This window comes from Artemia sp. Qi Xiang Cuo, chromosome 15 (assembly GCF_049724085.1).
Source record: "Artemia sp. Qi Xiang Cuo chromosome 15, ASM4972408v1, whole genome shotgun sequence".
NCBI classification, from domain to species: Eukaryota; Metazoa; Arthropoda; class Branchiopoda; order Anostraca; family Artemiidae; genus Artemia; species Artemia sp. Qi Xiang Cuo.
Window position 1 is genome coordinate 9,382,625 of NC_142808.1, and position 21,818 is coordinate 9,404,442.

The following is a 21,818-nucleotide window of genomic DNA, read 5'->3' on the forward strand; positions in this document are numbered from 1 at the left end:
TCGATTCACCATCAGAGCAACTTTTTTATATACTTTGAAAAGAAACTCAGTTTCTTTTTTAAATTATTTGAAAAAAATTACGTTTTCTAAAGAGTTAAAGAGGCTGAGTTACAAGGTCGACCCTTAAAACGTACAGGGATTAGGAGGCACAGTTGGGGGGCTGTTAAAGAGGCTGAGTCACAAGTTCGAACCTTAAAACGTACAGGGATTAGGAGGCACCCTGTACGACGTGATTTGAGTATTCAGGAATTAAAAGCCTTAACACAAGAATGCTCAAGAGCAGGGGGTTTGGGGGCGGCACCCCCCCAACTTTAACTCCTGACACGATCAGCTAACAGTTAGTCAAGCAATAATAAGTAATAAACTGTACAAAAACGTGCAGAAATTATTTGAAAAAAACTACGTTTTCTAAAGAGTTAAAGAGGCTGAGTTACAAGGTCGAACCTTAAAACGTACAGGGATTAGGAGGCACAGTTGGAGGGCTGCCGCCCCCAAACCCCGCTTTCGCAGCCTTTAAATAAAAAAAAAATTTTTTAAACTGAAAGTAAGGAGCGACATTAAATCTTAAAACGAACAGAAATTATTCCGTATATGAAAGAGGCTGTGCCCTCCTCAACGCCTCGCTCTTTACGCTAAAGTTTGACTTTCTCACAACTCTTTTTTTAAACAATAAAAACTTTAGCGTAAAGAGCGAGGCGTTGAGGAGGGCACAGCCTCTTTCATATACGGAATAATTTCTGTTCGTTTTAAGATTTAATGTCGCTCCTTACTTTCATTTTAAAAAAATTTTTTTTTATTTAAAGGCTGCGAAAGCGAGGGTTTGAGGGCGGCAGCCCCAACTGTGCCTCCTAATCCCTGTACGTTTTAAGGTTCGACCTTGTAACTCAGCCTCTTTAACTCTTTAGAAAACGTAGTTTTTTTCAAATAATCCTTGAAAAGAGAGGGGAAATGTCCTTGAAAGGAAAGGGGAGAGTCACCCGCCACTCACCAACCATTACCGACAAGCGGCGCTTAATCTTCGGAACTGATAACCTCCTTCTGGGAATAACTTTGGTAGCAATTACTTGCTTCAATCTGTTGTTACCGCGAATCCCAGAAATTGGTGAATGTCGACATTGACTGTTGAATGTCCAAAATACCGTTTTTTTTCTCCTTGGAATTAGTCAGCGTTGCCAGTCAACTTTTTTAGTTTTATTCAAGGTTTGATGGTGACATGTTAGGTTAGGCTTTTAACCCATTTCTGAGATTTATAGCATAACTTAACCTAACCTAACTTTAACTTTTACCATCAAAGCTTGCATAAGGGTGAAAAAAATGATTCGCAAAGCTAATTGAATCCAAGCAGAGCAAAAGGAATTTCGGACATTCACCAGTGAATGTTGATATTAACCAGATTTCGGACATTCACAGTAACACTGTCATTCACGGCAGCGTGTTCCACCCCTCCCTCGCAGTCAGACAATGGGCAGGGCGGCCAGTAGCTGGAATGGTGACTGAAATTAGCAATAGTGAACCCTATTTGTTGCTAGTATTGCCAGGGTTACCAAGAGAAGATTGTCACCCTCCTCCTCCATTTTGCACAGAAAATCAATCATCAAACTGACCCCTGATATTACACTAGCCAGCAGTTTCCCAAATAGTTGCAATCGATTAACATTAGCTACCAAATGTTTCAGTTTTCGTGGAATCGCCTATTCTTTCCGGCTGGCAAAACCGCTGTAACTACCAAACGAAATTAAGACCGTAGTAGATATTCTGTCGGTATTTTCAGTTATTTCGGTTAGTCTTATAATTGTATCTATTTTATTCGTTACAAATTGAGTAGCTAAAACCACATTATTCGCAGTTCACAAAACCTTACATTGCAAGCAAGTTCTATCATACCTATGAAATCTTTATTAATAAGTAATCACCAAAAAGCCTAAATCGTCAATAAGCTTCAGCATTAATCTTCTTGGACTAGAGATAAATCTTTCCAACACATTATGGATAATTACTTCTTGTTTTGATTTCTATTCTGTCATTCCAGCTGTTTATTTCCAGCTTTTCCAACCATCTACCTTTAATCAACTGCGTTTTTTAGCCATCTCCCTGTTTACGACTGCTTTTTCAGCCACATCTAGGGTAAATTTGAAGTTCTAGGGGGGGGGGGGGGCAGCTTCACCCCTCTGCCCCCCCCGTCCGCCCATGCCCAAATCCACAATATGTCCAAAGAAACATTGAAATTTGAAACAATATTCTAAAAGCTCGCTAAGAATTTGGAAATTTGAATTGATGCTTTACCAGGAAGTCATGATAAATGTTTGAACAATATTTTAACCAGAGCAATTATAGACATAAAATTGCATTAGACTGCATTTTCATAAAAAAAAGATCATATAAAAAAATTTACGCAGCTTTTGAAAAAACCTAGGGGTGACGAATGTGGTCCAAGCGCCTCATTTGCGTAATTTGAACATACTTTACGGTAATTGAACATACTTTTTCTTACCTTTTCTTCAAGTCCTATACAGTTTTCAATGGGGCGTAAGGATTTAGATAGAGTAAAAGCTTAACTTTTCAAAATATACTTTTTGACCGTGAGTTTCGGCATTTCCAAGAACAAAAAGGCACATTTATATGTAAGGTGGATTAACACGATTTTTTTTTACGTTTCTCTTCAACTAAATTAGAGTTTTCAATGGGCATCAGGTGTCAGATAGAATGAAAGCTTAACATTTTATACATATACAAATTTAAACCATAGTTTTAGCCATTTGCGAATTATTAATTTTTGAATAAACAGGCATTTCTAATACGGCATTTGCTTTGATTTTTTGGGGGGTGATTTCTCATCAGCAGTAGGTTCAAAAATACCAAATAAAGTCAATTTAAAAAAAGAGCAAGCTTTTGCACACAGTCTAGGGCTATATTTTGCTCATTAGCCTCACCCTTCCCTCCTAATTATATTAAAATAAAATAATTGTTTAAATAACAACTATTTCAATCTTTGAAATAATTCTAAAATATGTACTGAGTGGAAATCGAGCGCCACTGCGGTAGGAAGGCTTTGTTCCACTGAGATATCGGTGGTACAATGTATTATTATACAAGTTGCTATATCTACGTTGTGGTAGCAATAGATTTGTTTACTGTATTCTAGTATTTTTGTGGTTTGTTTTCATCCAAGAGGGAGGGGCAACCAATGGCAAAATTAGTATATCTTCGGAAAGCCAAGCTCTCGTTTCACCGAAATCCTGACACCCCGTTAAAAGAACTTGAACAGAGAAGCAAGAAAAAGAATGTCTATTTACCAAAAAAAAAAGAATTTTATGAAACCGCTGGTTCCAATGTTGGGACGTATTTCTAAAATCTTACAAGTGCGCAAGCGCACTGATAAAAATAGTGAGACCGGGTGGTTGCTTTGTTAAAATGACTTTGAGACGTGTGGACCACATTTGCCACCTTGAAAACTTTTAAATACATTCCTTACCAGAAAAAACGGCTGTCAGTTGGAGCTCCATTTGCTTGTCTTTGAGCACAGAGAGTGATGTCATTTGTCTCATTATTGTCATTCCATGAGAAGTAAAACATTCCCGAGCTTAGAAGTCGTCGCAGCTCAGCCACACGCTCTTCATCTTGGGAATGACTCCGGAGAGATAACAATGAAATTTGAGTGATACGAAATATTTCAGTTTCACCAATTTTTCCAACTGATGTCACACCAGTCACCAAAGCCAGGAACAAAACCGTGTCTTGGCCTAGTAAAACAAATCGTGCAGATTGAGATATTTTAAAAATCCTATATTGGCTCTGTGTTTACAGATGTATGTCTTTGGGGTGGGGGGGGTGGGGTGGTAACTAGGGCAGTCACCCCAAGCCCTGCGTCTGGGTTGGGCCCCATGACGCTCCATGATTAAATAAATGCTGAATTTGCAAGCACAATTACAGTAAACTATTACTTAAGGTTGCAAATATCACTACCCTAATTACATTATGCATAGCAGAACAGTTGTAAAATGACGTTACTGCACAGGATACATAGCTACATAAGGTAGCGGTACTATGTTTTGTGTCAATAATAATAAAATAGCGCACAGCAGTAGAGACCCACAATCCCACGTGTTATGTGGCACTGCACACTTAGCCTACACTTACGTCTCCCAGCACCGGACTAGCATTCACCCAAGGCCCAGCATACCATTATGACCAGCTTTGGTGTTTATCCACCTGATGGTATATATATTTACCTCGGTTCTTCCACTATCCCTAAATTATCGGGGATTTCCCTGAAAGTACCCAATATCCCCGAAGCAAATCCAAAAAAGTTCCAAAAATCGAAAGTTGTCATGGAATTTTATAAAAACTTTTTGGATTGGTCACAAAGACTGTGGCTGTAGGTGCAATTATCAACATACGCCTGTGCACTCCTGCGGTGAATATTTTAGAGCAATAGCTTACCCGTGATTGTCTCAAGTTCATTTTCTTGCTTTAGGGGTGAAATTGGACAACCATACAATAGCCATCAATTGAATAGGGTTAAATAGGGTCAGTAGATTCTATTAGCCAGAATATAAAATAACTGAAATAACGTTTTTCTTCGCTGAGTGCTTATCAGTTTAAGGAAAAATTCTTCTTGTTCTTCTCCTGAATACAAGCATCTAGAATCCAGGTCAGACTTTTTCCGGCTTCAACGAATTTGAAGAACGAATTTTTTGTTTTTCACCTTCTTCGGGCAAGCCACCATTCCCCAGAGTTAAGCAAGTCTTATGGTCGGGGGTGATTATACTAAACTATGTCATTACACATCAATGAGTGGTTAATCTCATAAAATAGTACTCTTTCTGCCTTTACTGGCAACTTGAATACAAATTCAATGATAGAGTGTAACGGTGTAACAGTTCCTTAGCAGCCGATCAGCAACAGCAATCCATGGGAGGCACTTTTAAAATGTAGTTGCCACTCCAGCGATCTATGTATTTCGTATGCTAGTAAAGTCACGAAAACTCTATAAAACATGGCTGCCATGTGAAGAAATCAGTGGGGTAGTTGTATTTTACATCCCGGACTCTAACCCCGAAATCCTGTCTCGTTTACTGAAATCCAAAAACATTCGCTGAATGTATTATAATTTAAGGCAATTTCTAAGAACAATACAGCTTCTCTACCTAGCAATAAAGCTGATTGCCATCTAACAATGCGCAAAAGGTAAAAAAAGATAAAAACAAATGGATAACTATTATGGCGAGGCATTTCCACTTTGGAATGAAAATATATTGCCTTTAAACTAAATTGAAATCTCGAAAAAAAACTCAAAAAGTCAAAGAAGACAAAAAATATTTTACAAATTAAAAAAAAAAACAAAAACAAAAAAAGGGGTGCGCGGAAAAGCTACGAGGTCTACATTTTTTTTTTTTTTTTATACAGAAAAGTCAATCTTCTCCTTTTTCTACAAAACCCTTTTTTATAAAAAAAAATTCAGGGGTTTGCAAATAAGCAATGTTTACACTGGAGTACACGTGATTAATATTGTTATTCGCCTAGTTGCCTATACCGTTTCACTTGACAAGTAACCCGATAAGAATTTGTTTTTACCTTTTACAGATTACATCCGCGGAAGGGGAAGGTGTCAGGACATCGACACGTCAGGACCACTACCGTCAGGACATCGACAAAATCCGTCATAACATCGACACGTCAAGACATCGTGTGTCACAATTAGACCCCGGCACCTCGCCGATGAGGGAAGACCGGCGGCGGCGGGGCCAAAAACACCGCGCCGCGCTGCACCGCCGGTAAGATGTCGGCGGCGCGCCGCCGGCGCGCTCAAAGTTGACTGCAATTAATGTTTTCATCAATTTTTCTCAAATTACAGCTTAAATTTACAACAGATTCGAGCCTATTCATGCGCTCAAAACTTCACAAGTCGCTGGCGGGAAACTGGTCTTCTTTGTTATTCATCAAGGGAGTAGAAATCTGGTAGAAACGAAATGGCTGTGGCATTTCAGAACCCTTAATACGAGTAGTTGAAGTAGCAATTAGCTATGTATTCTTAACATAAATAATTATCAAAATTAGTAGTTTTTTTCATCGAGCATTACTGCATACAAAACTTCAAATACCGTATCACAAAATTCGTCAGTTATCTGGGTAAAAACTTTGAATATAACTTTGAACTTGGAAGCTTAATTTTTTCATAATGCCCTTTGCCTATATCTATTTTGTCACCTTTAAAACAGTTGAACACTTTGATATTGATTTTTTTTTTTTTTTTTGCTCTTTTGGATTCCTAAAAAGCTTTCTTGTATTAAAAACTGGTTTTTAGTAAAAATTTAAAATAAAATGCATTTTAAAACTTTTTTTGGCTTCTTTGTAGAATATATGTCATGTAGGCTAAGGCTGAACTGCTGCTTTTTTATTGCTTTTGGCTGATCTTTTGGATATTATTCATTTTTTCTTTTGGGGATTCATTCCAAATTATATGGCTTCCTCCTTTATTGGATAAAATAAATGAAAATATAAACTGATAAATACCTAATATCAGTCAAATTATAAACTGCATCTAAAAGGAGTAAATTTATCAAATTGAAAAATACATGATGAACACTTCACATGAGAACACTTCAATTACAATAAAACAGAAAACACTTAATGGTTTATTCGGTATGAAGAAAAATGAAGTGCAAGCTATTTTATTAGGTTAAAAATGAAAAGCTCATCCGTTTTAAATGTAATTAAATAAAATAATATGCAGACTGAAGTAGTTCCAGGAAGATGTTGAGATTTTCATCCTAGTTCGTCACTTTTAATCCAAGCAAAATGTTAGGACACTTAGTATCAGTTATTGAGTTTAAGCTTTGATTTCCAAATGCTCACAAAAATTACCAAATTTATAAAAGGTCGCAACAATGAGTCACCTGTGGTCAAAAAGACTCCTCTCTGATTCCCACCCAGGCTCAAAGCTTCTGTTGTGGTCATATCCATAGAAATCTCCTAAGAGTTTCTTTTTAAAATTTCTTTCAAGCGTTGTTAGGGGTATTTAGCCTTTTTTGCTTTTCTTCAAAGCTTTGAAAAAAGTGTTATAATATTCCGAATGTCACATTTGTTATGTTTGTGTATATTTTTGGTAATCATTTGTGGGGTGATCGAATTTTTTAAACCACTGTAGATACGTAAGAACGTTGCAACATCTAGTACCCTGAGGTCATAAGACTGTCAAAGACTCCTCCTTGAACCTCCCAAATTGAAAGGTTTTATTATGACCTGGCCTTTTAATGTAACTTTGGCACTGGACCAAGGGCGCCATTGCCACTCGAGCGCAATGTTAGGTGGGGATGTCGATATCGCTTTCGTCACACCAATTCGTTTTAGTGTGAATCTGCCTGGTACTTATGAATGAATGTTTTCAAAGTAAACCCGTTTCATCAATAAGAAAAAAAAAACGGGTTGGACGCACATCTCCCTTTCCCTTTGGACGATAAAACCATGCAAGTGCTGTATCAAGTACAACTCATGAAAATCTTGTGAATTTTTGTCTACTTTTCAACTTTTTGGTATCCTGCTTTCAATAAAAAAAAGCAAGGTACTATCACTTAAACATAATAACTCCCTATATCCCCCCTCTGGATACCATCTTGATAGGATACCGTCTCTGCTTTATTGGCACCCCTGCTTTCAAAAAAAAATAATCGAGGTATTATCATTTAAATATGATATCTCACGACCCCCTTCCCCTCTGGATACCACCTTTATAGGATGCCATTTCTGCTTTAAATTAAAAAAAAACTTTTTGGCATGCCTGCTTTCAAAAAAAAAACATTCGACATATTGTTATTTAATTGTAATACTTTCCTACCCCCCCCTCTGAATATCATCTTGATAGGATACCGTCTCAGCTTTCATTCGAAAAATAATTTACTTAATAATTAACTAGGTCACTATATGGTTCAAACAAACACGCAAAATAACGTTAAACAGCTTAGTGTTCCTTGAAAAAAAAAAAATTGAGGGTACGAGTAAAGGGGTAAAAAGACAGCAATAAAAATGTCGAAATTATTCAGATATACCTCTAATTATTGGAAAACTGAGTCATAGATTCGCCGTGGCATTCAATAAGATCCAAAGAATTTAACTAAAAGGGGGTACACACAAAATTCAAACTGGGCCAGTATCCTATAAAAAATCGCAAAACACCAAAGACAATGAACAAGTCACTATGGGGAGCCTTGGGTTTATCAAAATGTTTCAATGGTTTTCCAGGGAATTTGATATCATTTTCTTCTGTCTCCACTTTAAATGAAAAAAATAATTATCTTTTTGGCATCCCTGCTTTCAATTTGAAAAAAAATGAGTTAATAAAATTTAAATATTATAGCCCCCTACCCCCCCCCCCTATATGGAAAAAAAAACAAATTATTTTTTAAAAAAATTTTTTGTATAAAATACGGTTAAAAATTTTATTCCTCAAACTTTTAAAACGATTATTATATAGCTAAGTATTGTCTCAATAGAATGGTTTGTTTGTTTGTTTGTTTTTTTTGTTTTTTTTTTTTTTGGGGGGGGGGTAAAAATGTTTCAGAATGAAGATTGTATTTACTATCAGGCGTTCAACAATTAAGTATTAAACATTAAGAAAATCTTATCTAAAAACAGCAAAAAAAAAAAATACTGTAAACTTACAATTCAGCTGTAGAAACATCTGTCGGCTGTCAATTTCAAAATACAACTGAAGGCAGTGGAGGCTGAAGCTGTTTAGTAGTGAATGCGTTCTATAATTCTATTCAACCTGAAAATAAAATTCTTGACTACGAATGATGTAAGAAATAACGATTGGGGAACTGCATTCGAAATGATTTAAACTCATTTCATAAAGACGATACTTTTTTTGTCAACATTTGAAGAACTCTGTATATCGCAATATTTGCAATTGCATATTGCATCTGTCTGGTTTTAATGCAAAGTAACAAAAGAGACGAAGATTAACGAACGAGGGAGTAGTGAAGAATTATGGTATGCAAAGTAATATTTGGCAGGGAAAGTCTCTGGTGACAAATCGCTAGGGGTGGCACCGTTATTAGGTGATTTTCGGAGATTCGGGAAACCTAATTATTTTTTCGGAGTGACTCATAGATTTTTGGGGAAATGCCCGAAAATTCAAGGATAATGCAAGCCCTGAGTGATTTCTAATCAGAAAAATAAAAATACTAAACCACACGAGAAGGAAAAGCTCCGATTTTGCGGTTGACGCAACAAAGAATTGCTGCATAATTAATTTGAAGTCGACCGAACGCGCCACCTCTGCCGGCAGCGGCGCACGGGCGGCGTTCGACCGGTACCCTGGTCAGCGGCGTTGGATCGATCCGCCGGCACGTCGCCGGGGTCAAGTCACAATCGACACGTCATAACATCTAAAATTTTTCCATAACGAAAATGCGTCAGAACCACTAACCGTCAGAACGTCAACAGTCATAACATCGACACGTCATAACATCTAAAATTTTAAAACTTTAGTTTTTTGGGGTTTAGGGGGGGAAAAGGTAGATAGGTAAGGTTAGGTTACATTTAATATGTGCTATGCTTTACCCCCAATCCCCTGATGTGCAAATATATAGCCGAAATTTGCTTCTAAACTATTATATACTTATTGCTATTATATAAGCTTATAAATTTTTTTCATAACGAAAATCCTTCCGAACCACTAACCGTCAGAACGTCGACAGTCATAACATTGACACTTCATGACATCTAAACTTTTTTTTAGATGTTATGACGTGTCGATGTTCTGACGGGTAGCGATTGTGACTGTCGATGAACTAACGTGTCGATGTTATGACTGTCGACATTCTGACGAGTAGCGATTGTGACTGTCGATGTCCTGACGTGTCGATGTTAAGAATGTCAATGTCCTGACGTGTCGATGTTCTGACGGATTTTCCTTGTCGACGAAATGACGTTTAGTGCTTTTGACGGTTAGATGAAATGGTAGCACACCCCGAGGAAGTTCATATTAAGCGGACTAGTCGGATAAGGGACAGTCTCAAAGTCAGCATAAATTGTTTGTTTGTGGATAACCGAAGATATGACTAAATGTTTTTGATCTAATAGATTGCATGGATATAAAGCAACAACCAAGTAGAATCAGGGATATAATTTTTCTTGATTTTTCTTCAATTTTGGGGGTGGAAGGGTATTTTCAGCAATAAGTTATCTATACCTAAGACAGCGCTATCGATTTGTTTCATATAGATCCATAGAAACAGTATAAGCCGCGCGAACTACTTTATGACAAATGCCTTTACAATTATTTTGATAGAAAAATAGCACACATACGCACAGACAAAAAAAAAAAAAAAAAAAAAAAAAAAAACGCTTTAATTGGACATTACCACTTACCATCTCCGAGACTTGCGAGCAGACCTTTCAAAATAAAATATAGTAGTTTTCAGATGAGTTTCATAAATTAACACAAGCAGGCATTTAAATGCAAATACACAAGGGAGAAATTTTTCTGTTCGTACTCTTACGCCATCTTTTGCATAATAACTGGAAAAATGTTTGCAAAATAAGTTACCTTGTGTTCCTGGTCAAAGAATGAACTAATCTTAATAACTAATAGCAATTAGAAAATACACGAAGAACTAAAATGTGCGGTTCTTGGCTTTTTGCACTTTAAAGTCTAAGCGCTATTTTCCTTACCAGTTCTAAAGTAATTATGCCACATTTGATCAAAAAGATTATATATGTTATTTTACTTGATATAAAACGTCCCCTATCGCCTCTTTTAGATTGAGACATGAGTTAGGCTTTACATCAATCCTGGCACAACCCTTAAAAATAAATTATTTATCTCAAAGAAGTCCTCCAGTCTATATTATATCTATTCCATATTTTCCCCTGTGATTCCAGTACTTTCATCGCGGAACCTTTTTGTATTTTGAACAAAACTGGGAGTAAAAAACACTGTTTCTAACAGTTTTACGAGATACTTTCATTTTTGCCGCCCTATTTTAGCCCTTCAACAAACCTCCTAAACCCCTAAAGAGGTATTAACTGAATCTTACGCTATTTCAGACTGATAAAGTGATTATTCAGCTACTTTTTCCAAATAATAGAAAACAACTTCCATCCCAAATTATGCTATTATGAATTTAATTAATTTCATAATCTTTTGTCTCACCTTATTCAAAGTGTTTTCTTATGCTGCCTTACACGAACGTCACAAGTCATAGTTGGAGGTGAGCGGGGGACTTAGGGCTTTGCCACTTGTAGCTCTATTCGGAGCTCCTTATTTTAATCTAATCAGCTCTCAATAAATAAATACTATAAGTATAATTTTATGACACTGTATATCACTTTCAAAGTTCTGAAGTGTCAACTCTATCCTTCAAGAAAAATTTAGATATGATCTAGCCACAAAGCCCCTACCCCAGCCCAATCCTGACAAGCATGCTAGCCGGTGACACAAGCTTTCATGCTTCCATTAGAACCGTTTTAACCTAGTCAAAAGTATTTTTGAAGACCACGCTGCCTTTTCATGACGCATGATTAACAGGTCGAAAGGGAAAATCCTTTTAATAGACAGTGAACCACAAGAAAATAACATCTGGATAATTCAGTCATATATACAGTGGCCGTCGTCAGCAGATATACTGTATGCGACAGTAAACCACAAGAAAAACCTCCGTCAGTCACATATACAGTGGTCGTCATCAGCAGATAAACTGTATGCGACAGTAAACAATAAGAAAAAAACCTCTTGATATGTCAGTCATATATACAGTGGTCATCATCGGCAGATAAACTGTATGCAACAGTGAACCAGAAGAAAATAACCTCTGGATATTTCAGTCACATATACAGTGGCCGTCATCAGCAGATAAACTGTATGCGACAGTAAACCAAAAGAACATAACCTCTAGATATTTCAGTCATATACACAGCGGCCGTCATCAGCAGATAAACATCAGCAGAGTATGAGACAGTGAACCACAAGAAAATAACCTCTGGAAATTTCAGTCATATATTCAGTGGCCGTCATCGGAAGATATACTATATGCATCAATAAACAACAAGAAAATAGTCTCTGTAAGCCATGTAGACAGTAGTCGTCGTCAGCAGGAATATTATATACAACGATAAAAAACAAGAAAAAAACCTCTGTCAGCCATATATACAGTGGCCGTCGTCAGCAGGTAAACTGTATGCGACAGTAAACCACAAAAAAATAACCTCTGGGTATGTCAGTCATATATACAGTGGTAGTCATCAGCAGATAAACTGTATACAACAGTGAACCAGAAGAAAATAACCTCTAGATATTTCAGTCATATATACAGTGGCAGTCATCAGCAGATAAACTGTATAAGACAGTGAACCACAATAACATAACCTCTAGAAATTTCAGTCATATATACAGTGGTCGTCGTCGGCAGATATACTGTATACGTAAATGATCCACAAGAAAATAATCTCTGTCAGCCAAGTATACAGTGGTAGTCCTCGGCGGATCAATTATATGCAATAGTGAAACATAAGAAAAAAACCTGCCAGCCACGTAGACAGTGGTCATAGTCAGCAGATAAACTCTATACAATAGTAAACCACAATAAAATAACCTCTGGATATTTCAGCCATGTAGACAGTGGTAGTCATCGGCAGATAAACTATATGCGACAGTGAACCACAAGAAAATAACCTCTGGATATTTCAGCCATGTAGACAGTGGCCGTCATCGGCAGATAAACTGTATGCGACAGTGAAACACGAGAAGATAACCTCTGGATAATCCAGTCATATATGCAGTGGTCGTTGTCAGCAGATCTACTCTATGCAACAGTAATCAACAAGAAAATAACCTCTGTCAGTCACATATGCAGTGGTCGTTATCGGCAGGTAAACTGTATGCGACAGTAAACAACAAGAAATAACCTCAGTCAGTCATATAGAATGTGGTCGTCACCGGCATAAAAACTGTATGCATAAGTAAACCACAAGAAAATAACCTCTGGATATTTCAGTCATATATGCAGTGGCCGTTATCAGCAGATAAACTGTATGCGACAGTAAACAACAAGAAAATAACCTCAGTCAGTCAAATAACAGTAGTCGTCATCGGCAGAAAAACTGTATGCAACGGTGAACCACAAGAAAATAACCTCTGGATATTTCAGTCACATATACAGTGGCCGTCATCAGCAGATAAACTGTATGAGTTTATCTGCTGATGACGGCCACTGTATATGTGATCCAAATATCCAGAGATTATTTTGTTGTGGTTCACTGGCTAATAAAAGGATTTTTACTATTGACCTTATTTTTAACCTAGTCAAAATTTTGAATCCTTGATTAAATATTTGCTGACTTTCTCTTATGATAGTCCTAATTGCATTTCTATTTTTTATAAATATCCAAAATTGGACAGTTTATGTTTTTTTTTATTCTGTTGTTCCATCCATTCCATATAGTTTCAAAACTTCCACAGATATCAATTTTTAAGTTTATTATTTAACTTTTATTGCAATCATATCTCCCACTTTTCCACCTAATCCCACATTCAGTTAGCATTTTAGATGGGTTAGTATAATCACTTCCATTGTCTTCCTTCTTTTCTAGAGAAACTATAACAACAACAATAATGATCATGTTAAAAACTATTTTTAGAATAAAAAAAAATTGAGCTTTAAAAAACAAAAAACAATGTTGTGTCTGATGAGGATGGGATACTATAATACCTCTTGGACCACTCCAAAAGGTCAAGTGCTAATAAATCACCAGACGTAATCAAAAGTACCTTTTCTTATGCCAAAGCTTATCAGTAGAAGTAAAAAAAAAAAAAAAAAAAAAAAAAAAAAAAAAAAAAAAAAAAAAAAGCTTAAAGAACATATAAAGAAATAAAATGAAAATAAAATAAAAAAGGAAATAGATAAATAAAAAGAAAGAAAGAAACAACAATTGAAATTTGATAATGATATATTGAGTATAGCTTTTTTACTACACAAACTATACTCGTGCTCATGAATCAGAATAAAAAAATAAAAAAGATATATTAATAAATGCAATTTAATGAAATGCATCTAAACAAAATGTAATAAAAAATATCTAAATAAAATGCACGCGAATATAAATAAAATACATGACAAGATTTATTATTAGTCTCATTATCTCTTTGCCTTTTTTATATGTTTATGAAGCATCGAATATAAATAAAAGAGCGAGATAGGTTAATGTTTAGAGTTGCACTTGCTGTAACAACTAAAACTTGAAAATATATTCTTAAGCTTAAACCGAAAGATAAAAAAAATGATAATACATCAAAAAAGGAAAAAAGACTAATGTTTAAAAAAAAAGTCTTACCAGCATTCAATTGCAAGACCCCTAAGCAGGCATAAGCATCAACAGTTTTCTTATAATTCCATGTTCTTTTTAATCTCTCAGCTTCGTCTGAACCTATTGAGAAGGAATAATGAATTTCAATAACAATAATTGCCAGTAAATTTAATGACAAAAAGTTTTTCTCTCCATAATTTGTAAGTGTCGACAGCTCTTAGCCAATCACTAACCTGGAACAATTACGTTTGGTTACATGATGGGTACTTGACGCAAAGAACTTCTCCTTTACTACTAGTCATTAGCCTGTAGGTTATTGATCCTTATAAGAGAGAAAATATGTTATGTTTTTCTTTATTTATGTCTGTTGTCCGATAAGCTTTTTGACTAGCTAAAGGCAAAGCTGGAGTATTGTCTATAGTAAAGCGCCATAAGGCTTCAAAATGGACCAATTAGTGGGGAAAGAGTGGTCGTAACAACTTTAAAGGGGACGAATTCGATTAGAAATTAAAAGTTCTAGTGCCCTATTTAAGATTCAAGTGATTGGAGGGCAACCCCCCTCCCACATATTTAATTGAAACTTTCAGGGCCACTACTATTAAGACTACTGCGGCTGCAATAGTGACTGACACTATTTGCGACTGCAACTGTGACCGATACTATTTGCGACTGTGACTAAGACTACTTTTAATCATTTGTAACTGTGACTACTTGCGACTAGGACTATTTGCAACTTAGATTACGACTATTTGTGACTGTGACTATTGGCGACGGTTACTTGACTACGACTGCAACAACTTGTCATTACGACTATGACTAATTGCCACTGCGGCAACTTGCGACTACGACTACTTATGACTGCAACAATTTTTAAATGGGACAAACTACCTTGACTGTTACTACGACTACGACTAAGGCTATTTGGGACTATGCAACTGCAACTACTTTCGACTATTACCGTGACTACTTACGACTGGAATGCAAAAGCTTATGACTGTAACTGCTACCACTTGCACCGGCTACTACAAATGTTATTACGACTGTGATTGCAAATACAATTGATACTTCTATAACTACAACCAGAACTATTGAACTACACCGAAAGTTTTTAAGTTCATCCTGCTTCTCAAAATGGCATAGTGCACCCACGTTGTCAAAATAGCTTATCTGCAATACCTCATTAATGGCTAAGATTTTTCAGTTGAAAATTTCAAGAAATGTTGAGGGGGGGTGTTGCACTCAATAAAAAAACACTAGGTGTATCTAAGTTGTCAAAATGGCTTATCTATATTGGTCTCTGGAACAGATATCGGTATTAAGTTGTAACTTTCAGGAAATGCTAAGGGGGATGTTAAACAAAACCAAAGACACTATATGCCTCCAGGTTGTCAAAACAGCATATCTTCAATATTGCAAGGACAGCGAGGAAAGGGTTTTAAGTAGAAACATTCTGAGATTGTTGAAGGAGATGTTGACTTAAAGAGACTATGTGCATCCCGGTTGTCAATAGGCGTAGCTGCATTAGCTCAGGAACAGCTAAGATTATTATGTGAAAACTTCTAGGAAATGTTGATTGGGATGTCGAACTAAATCAAAAGACACCATACGTATCCATGTGTCAAAATGCCATGTCTGTAATTTCTGTAATATCTCAGGAACAGCTTACAAATTTTAGAGAATGTTGAGGGTGATGTTCAATTTAATCAAAACAAAACTATGTGCATCCCGGTTGTCAAAAAGGCACATCTGCAACATCTCATGATCAGCTAATGGTATTTGGTTGAAACTTTCAGGCGATGTTGAAATCAATCAAAAGATCCTATCTATATCCAGCTTTTAAAATAGTGCGCGCAGTTAAGGGTATGGAAAAGTTAAGGATATTAAAAGTTAACGGTATGGAAAAGTTATATACTCTGGAAAAGTCAAATGTATTACCTTGAAAATTTTAGAAAAGATGAAGGGACATATTGAACTCAATAAAAAGACACTATGTGCATCCCAGTTGTCAAAATGGCGTACCTGCAGTATCTCAGGAACGGCTTATAGCATTTAGTTGAACCAATTTCATTTATATTTGAAACTTTGAACATTCTCCCAGGAGGATGCTTTCGAGTATGTATTTTTAAAACATTGTTGAACCAAAATCTTAATTCAAGAACCATCCCAAACCAAAAAGAAATTAAAATAAATAATCATTTCAAACACAAAGATAACAAATGCTGATATAGATGAATAAATAAATATTAAAACAATAAAATTTAAATTGAATACTGAAGTAAAACTTGAAACGAACAATAATTAAAAAGATAGGAGTTTGGCAACTGCTCCCTTTCACTCCTCTAACCGTAAAAATTCTGAAGCCTATCGTGTCAGTTGCGCTTAACTGAAAACATAATAAATTGTCAACATTTTTTTTATATAACATTGAAATTAAAAAAAGGACAGTTAAATTAAATATTCGATTGCTGATATTCAGGAACAAATACGATTATTTTACCCCCCGTAGGCGTTTACCCCCCAAAGAAAATAACCCCCCGGAAAATACCCCCCCCCCCCGTGAAAAATAAGGCTTTCCAAATGTGAGAATTTTAGTTGAGTTTTACTTTTTTAATTTCCGTAGGGGGAACGAATTTTGGTACTTGAGTATTATGCACCACTCACTCAAGTTTTATGCTGTGTAAAACTCGAGAACTAACGGGTTTCTTCGTTAGTTTTTTTTTTCAACTTAGCGCGAGACAAGACAAAGACAATTGACAGCAGATATGGGAAATATATAATTTGGGCTATATATTTGCACCTAAGGAGGGGGGGGGTAAAGTATTTGGACAGTTTGAAGTCAGAAAACAATTCTTTCTAGCTATATGGCCACTAAAAATTACAGAAGAATAGCGAGGTATCTGGAAAATTTTTAAAAAAAAATCCCAGCATAAATAAATGCAATGTGTCATTGATGTGTTTTTTCCAAGTGTTAAGTGTTTTTTTTTTTTGTTCAATGACCGTTTTTCCAAGTATTAAGTACTATTGTTAGGTTAATGTAGTGTTTCATTTAAGTGTTTTATGATGATCGCTGATGAACGTTTATGTTATTTTTGCCTTTCATTTATGTTATTTTACTGTGTTCATGGCCGCATATTTGGCTTTAAAATATACTTATCTATCTATCTATCTAATATGCAGAATATTTGTACCAAACACATTTTTGCATGCAGACCCGCTATACTTCACCCCCCCCCCCCTTAATGTGCAAATCTATAGCCCAAATTTATTTCTAAAGTAACGAAGAAACTAACGAAAAATCGGTGTGTTCTCGAGTTTTACACAGCATAAAATTGAGAGAGTGGCGCATAATACACAAGTACAAAAATTCCTTCCCCCTACAGAATTAAAAAAAATAAAACTCAAATAAAATTCTCATATTTGGAAAGCCTTATTTTCCACGGGGAGGGGGATATTTTCCGGGAAGGGGTAATTTCCAGGTGAGGGGGTATTTTCCGCGGGGGGGGGGGGGGTATTTTCCGGGGGGTAATTGCCGGGGGGGGGGGTAAACACTGGCCACCGTTGAAAATACTGATTTTTTTTTTAACTCAGGGTGCCTTGAAATAAATTGTACCTATTCTGCTCATATATATTTACAGGATAATTTTTTGTATTCTCCCACCCCCTAACTTTTTTGTGACGCGATGTAGAGGAAAGGTTTAAAACAACACCTGTACTTGATGTTTTTTAGGAAATATACCAGATTACAATTCAATTATTATCCCTAAATGTCACTCAGGAAATCTAACAGATGCTGGAATTTCGCAGAGGGAGTGTACTGGAATTCGTCTCAGGCATATGCATGGGCAGTGTTTCTGTTCGATTTTCCGGGTACCTGCTTCTATTATGTCTATACAAAAAAGAGGGAAAAAACAAGAAAAAAAACAAACAGTAAACCTGTTTTACTTAATTGTTTTCTTTCAATAATAGCTATTCTGTTTTTTCTTTTCCACCAATTTTGGCTCGGCAAATTTTTTCTTTTTTGACACAATGATTAATCATTTTGAAAGTAGAAACAAGCATTTTAAGGAAAATTGAGGCTATCTTATAAAATAGCTTTCATTTTTAATATCGGCATATAAATTTTTTATGGCGAAATAAACTTTTAAAATTTCCGGCCATCCAACCAAAAGGGTTCTTACCATTGGAGCTAAGTGTAAATAGATAGATAACAAAGTTAATTGATGTGAGGTTAACAAACCTTTTGATGAGAGGAACACCTACAGTTAGACCCCGGTGCCGCGCCGGCGGATTACCGAGAGGCCCGGTCGACCGCCGCCAAAATATCGCAACACCCCCGGCGCACCGCCTCCGGCAGGGGCGGCAGCGTTCGGTCGACTTTAAATTAATTTTGCAGCAATTCTTTAGTGCGTCAACTGCAAAGTCAGAGCTAAACCTTCTCGTGTGGTTTAGTATTTCGATTTTCCTGATTAGAATCAAGCAGGGGTTACACTATCCACGAATTTTCGGGTATTTCCCCCCCCAAAAAATTTGGTTCCCCGAATCCCCGAAAATCACGCAATCACGGTGCCACCCCTAGCGATTTATCACCAGTGACTTTCCCTGCCAAATATTACTTTGCATACCATAATACTTCACTAATCTCTTATTCGTCAATTTTCGTCTCTTTTGTTGCTTTGCATAAAAACTAAACACATACACTATGCGATTGCAAATATTGCAATATACACAGTTCTTCATATGTTGACAAAAAAAAGTATCGTCTTTATGAAATGAGATTAAATCATTTAGAATGTAGTTTCCCAATCGCTATTTCTTACATCATTCGTAGCCAAGAATTTCATTTTCAAGTTGAATAGAATTATAGAACGCATTCACTACTATAAAGCTTCAGCCTTCAGTTGGATTTTGAAATTGACAGCCGACAGATTGTTTCTACAGCTGAATTGTAAGTTTGCAGAATTTTTTTTTGCTGTTTTTAGATAAGATTTTTTCAATGTTTAATACTCAATTGTTGAACGCCTGATACAAAATACAATCTTCTTTCTGAAACATTTTTACCCCCCCCCCAAAAAAGCCCTTCTATTGAGACAAAATTTAGCTATAGACTAAGCTATGTACAAGGTTGGGGAATTAAAGATTGAAATGGAAGTTACCCCAAAAATATCAATAAATTATTGCCTATAGGGAAGATAGGGGGCTATAACTTTTTAATGATAATACCTCATTTTTTTTTATTGAAAGCAGGGATGCCAAAAAGATAATTATTTTTTTCATTTAAAGTGGAGACAGAAGAAAATGATATCAAATTCCCTGGGAAACCATTGAAATATTTTGATAGTCCCAGGGCCCCCCATTGGGACTTGTTCATTGTCTTAGATATTTTGCAATTTCTCATAGGCCACTGGCCTAATTTGGATTTTGTATGTGCTTCCTTTTAGTTAGATTATTCGAATCTTATTGAATGCCACGGCGAATTTATGACTCAGTTTTCCAATAATATAAGGTATATCTGAATAATTTTGAAATTTTTGCTGTTGTGTTTTTACCCCTTTACTCATACCCTCAATTTTTTTTAAAGGAACACTAAGGTGTTTAACGTTATTTTGCGTGTTTGTTTGAACCATATAGTAAACTAGTTAATTATTAAGTAAATTATTTTTCTAACGTAAAGCTGAGATGGTATCCTATCGAGGTGGTATCCAGAGGGGGGGAAGTATTACATTTATTTTTTTTTTAATTTAAAGCAGAGATGGCATCCTATCAAGGTGGTATCCAGAGAAGGTGGGGGGGGGGTAGTGAGCTATCATGTTTAAATGATAATGCCACGATTTTTTTTAAAGCAGGGATGCCAATAAGTTAATTATTTGTTTTATTCAAAGCAGAGACGGTATCCTATCAAGATGGTATCCAGAGGGGGTGGGCATAGGGAGTTATTATATTTAAGTGATAATACCTTGATTTTTTTTTTATTGAAAGCAGGGATGCCAAAAAGTTGATAAGTTGACAAAAATTAACAAGATTTTCGAGAGTTATACTTGATACAGCACTTGTATAGTTTTATCGTCCAAAGGGAAAGGGACACATGCATCCAACCCGTTTTTTTTCTGATTGATGAAATGGGTTTACTTAGAAAACATTCATTCATAAGTACCAGGCAGATTCACACTAAAACGAATTTGTGTGACGAAAGCGATATCGATATCCCCACCTCACGTTGCGCTCGAGTGACAATGCCACCCTCGGTCCAGTGCCCAAGTTATATTAAAAGGCCTGGTCATGATAAAAGCTTTCAATTTGGGAGGTTCAAGAAGGAGTCTTTGACAGCCTTATGACCTCAGGGTACTAGATGTTGCTACGTTCTTGCGTATCTACAGTGGTTTAAAAAATTCGATTACCCCACAAATGACTACCAAAAATATGCACAAATATAACAAATGTAGCATTTGGAATATTATAACACTTTTTTCAAAGCTTTGAAGAAAAGCAAAAAAGGCTAAATACAAACTACGCTTGAAAGCTAATTTTCAAAAGAAACTCTTCGGAGATTTCCATGGAAATGACCATAGCAGAAGCTTTGAACCTGGGTAGGGATCAACGAGCAGTCTTAGAGTATTTTGACCACAGGCGACCTATTGTTCCAACTTATCTTAAATTTGGTAATTTTTGTGAGCATTTGGAAATAAATGCTTAAACTCAATAAGTGATACTAAGTCTCCTGACATTTTGCTTGGATTAAAAGTGACGAACTATGAAGAAAATCTCAACATCTTCCACGAGCTGCTTCAGTCTGCATATTGTTTCATTTAATTACATTTAAAACGGATGAGCTTTTCATTTTTAACCTAAGAAAATAGCTGGCACTTCATTTTTCTTCATATCGAGTAAATCATACTGTTCATACTGTTATATATGATTAAAACATTTTCTAACTTTAACCCATATTGGAGTGTTAATAACTCGTTACAAGTAATAGATTCTTTGGCGAATGTTTCAGCTAAAAGAGTCGATTCATTTGATTTTAATACTTTGTATAAAAATTTGTCACTAAAATTAGTATTAGAAAAATTGAAAATGGTGATAAAGAAATCTTTTCTTTTGTCTAATATCGGATTTTTGAAAATTGATACTTTTAATAAAAATGCCCGATGGACGAATTTCTTTAGAAGTAATATTAATTCAAGATGTTATAGCTTGGATATGGTATGCGATATATTGGAATTTGTTCTATTTAATACATTTATAAGATTTAATGGGAATTTATATAAAAAAACTGTAGGTATTCCTATGGGTGGGAATGCGAGTCCATTCATAGCAGACCTGTTTTTAAGTCAATTAGAATATGAATACATGATAAATAAAAACAGCCCAAGCAATTTAAAATATAACCTTTCAAATAATAAAAGATATCTGGACGATCTCTTGGTAATAAATTGTGCAGAGTCTATTGAGATTTCAAAAAATATTTATCCACAAGAGTTAATTCTTGAGCCTAGCTATGGGATGGGACACTCCGA

General features: G+C 35.8%; 1 protein-coding gene across 3 annotated transcripts in view; it reads right to left on the reverse strand.

The window, feature by feature from the left end:
* Synj (synaptojanin) overlaps positions 1 to 21,818 on the reverse strand; it is a 142,211-nt gene that overhangs the window by 102,136 nt on the left and 18,257 nt on the right. For 2 of the 3 annotated variants that reach the window (XM_089101835.1, XM_089101834.1), the window contains exons 3-5: positions 14,332 to 14,424; positions 10,372 to 10,395; positions 3,473 to 3,740 (exon numbers count right to left, since the gene is read on the reverse strand). In XM_089101835.1, coding sequence (XP_088957961.1) covers positions 3,473 to 3,740; positions 10,372 to 10,395; positions 14,332 to 14,424 — 385 coding nt within the window. The remainder of the gene's footprint in view (positions 1 to 3,472; positions 3,741 to 10,371; positions 10,396 to 14,331; positions 14,425 to 21,818) is intronic. The other variant, XM_089101836.1, reaches the window with a different exon arrangement.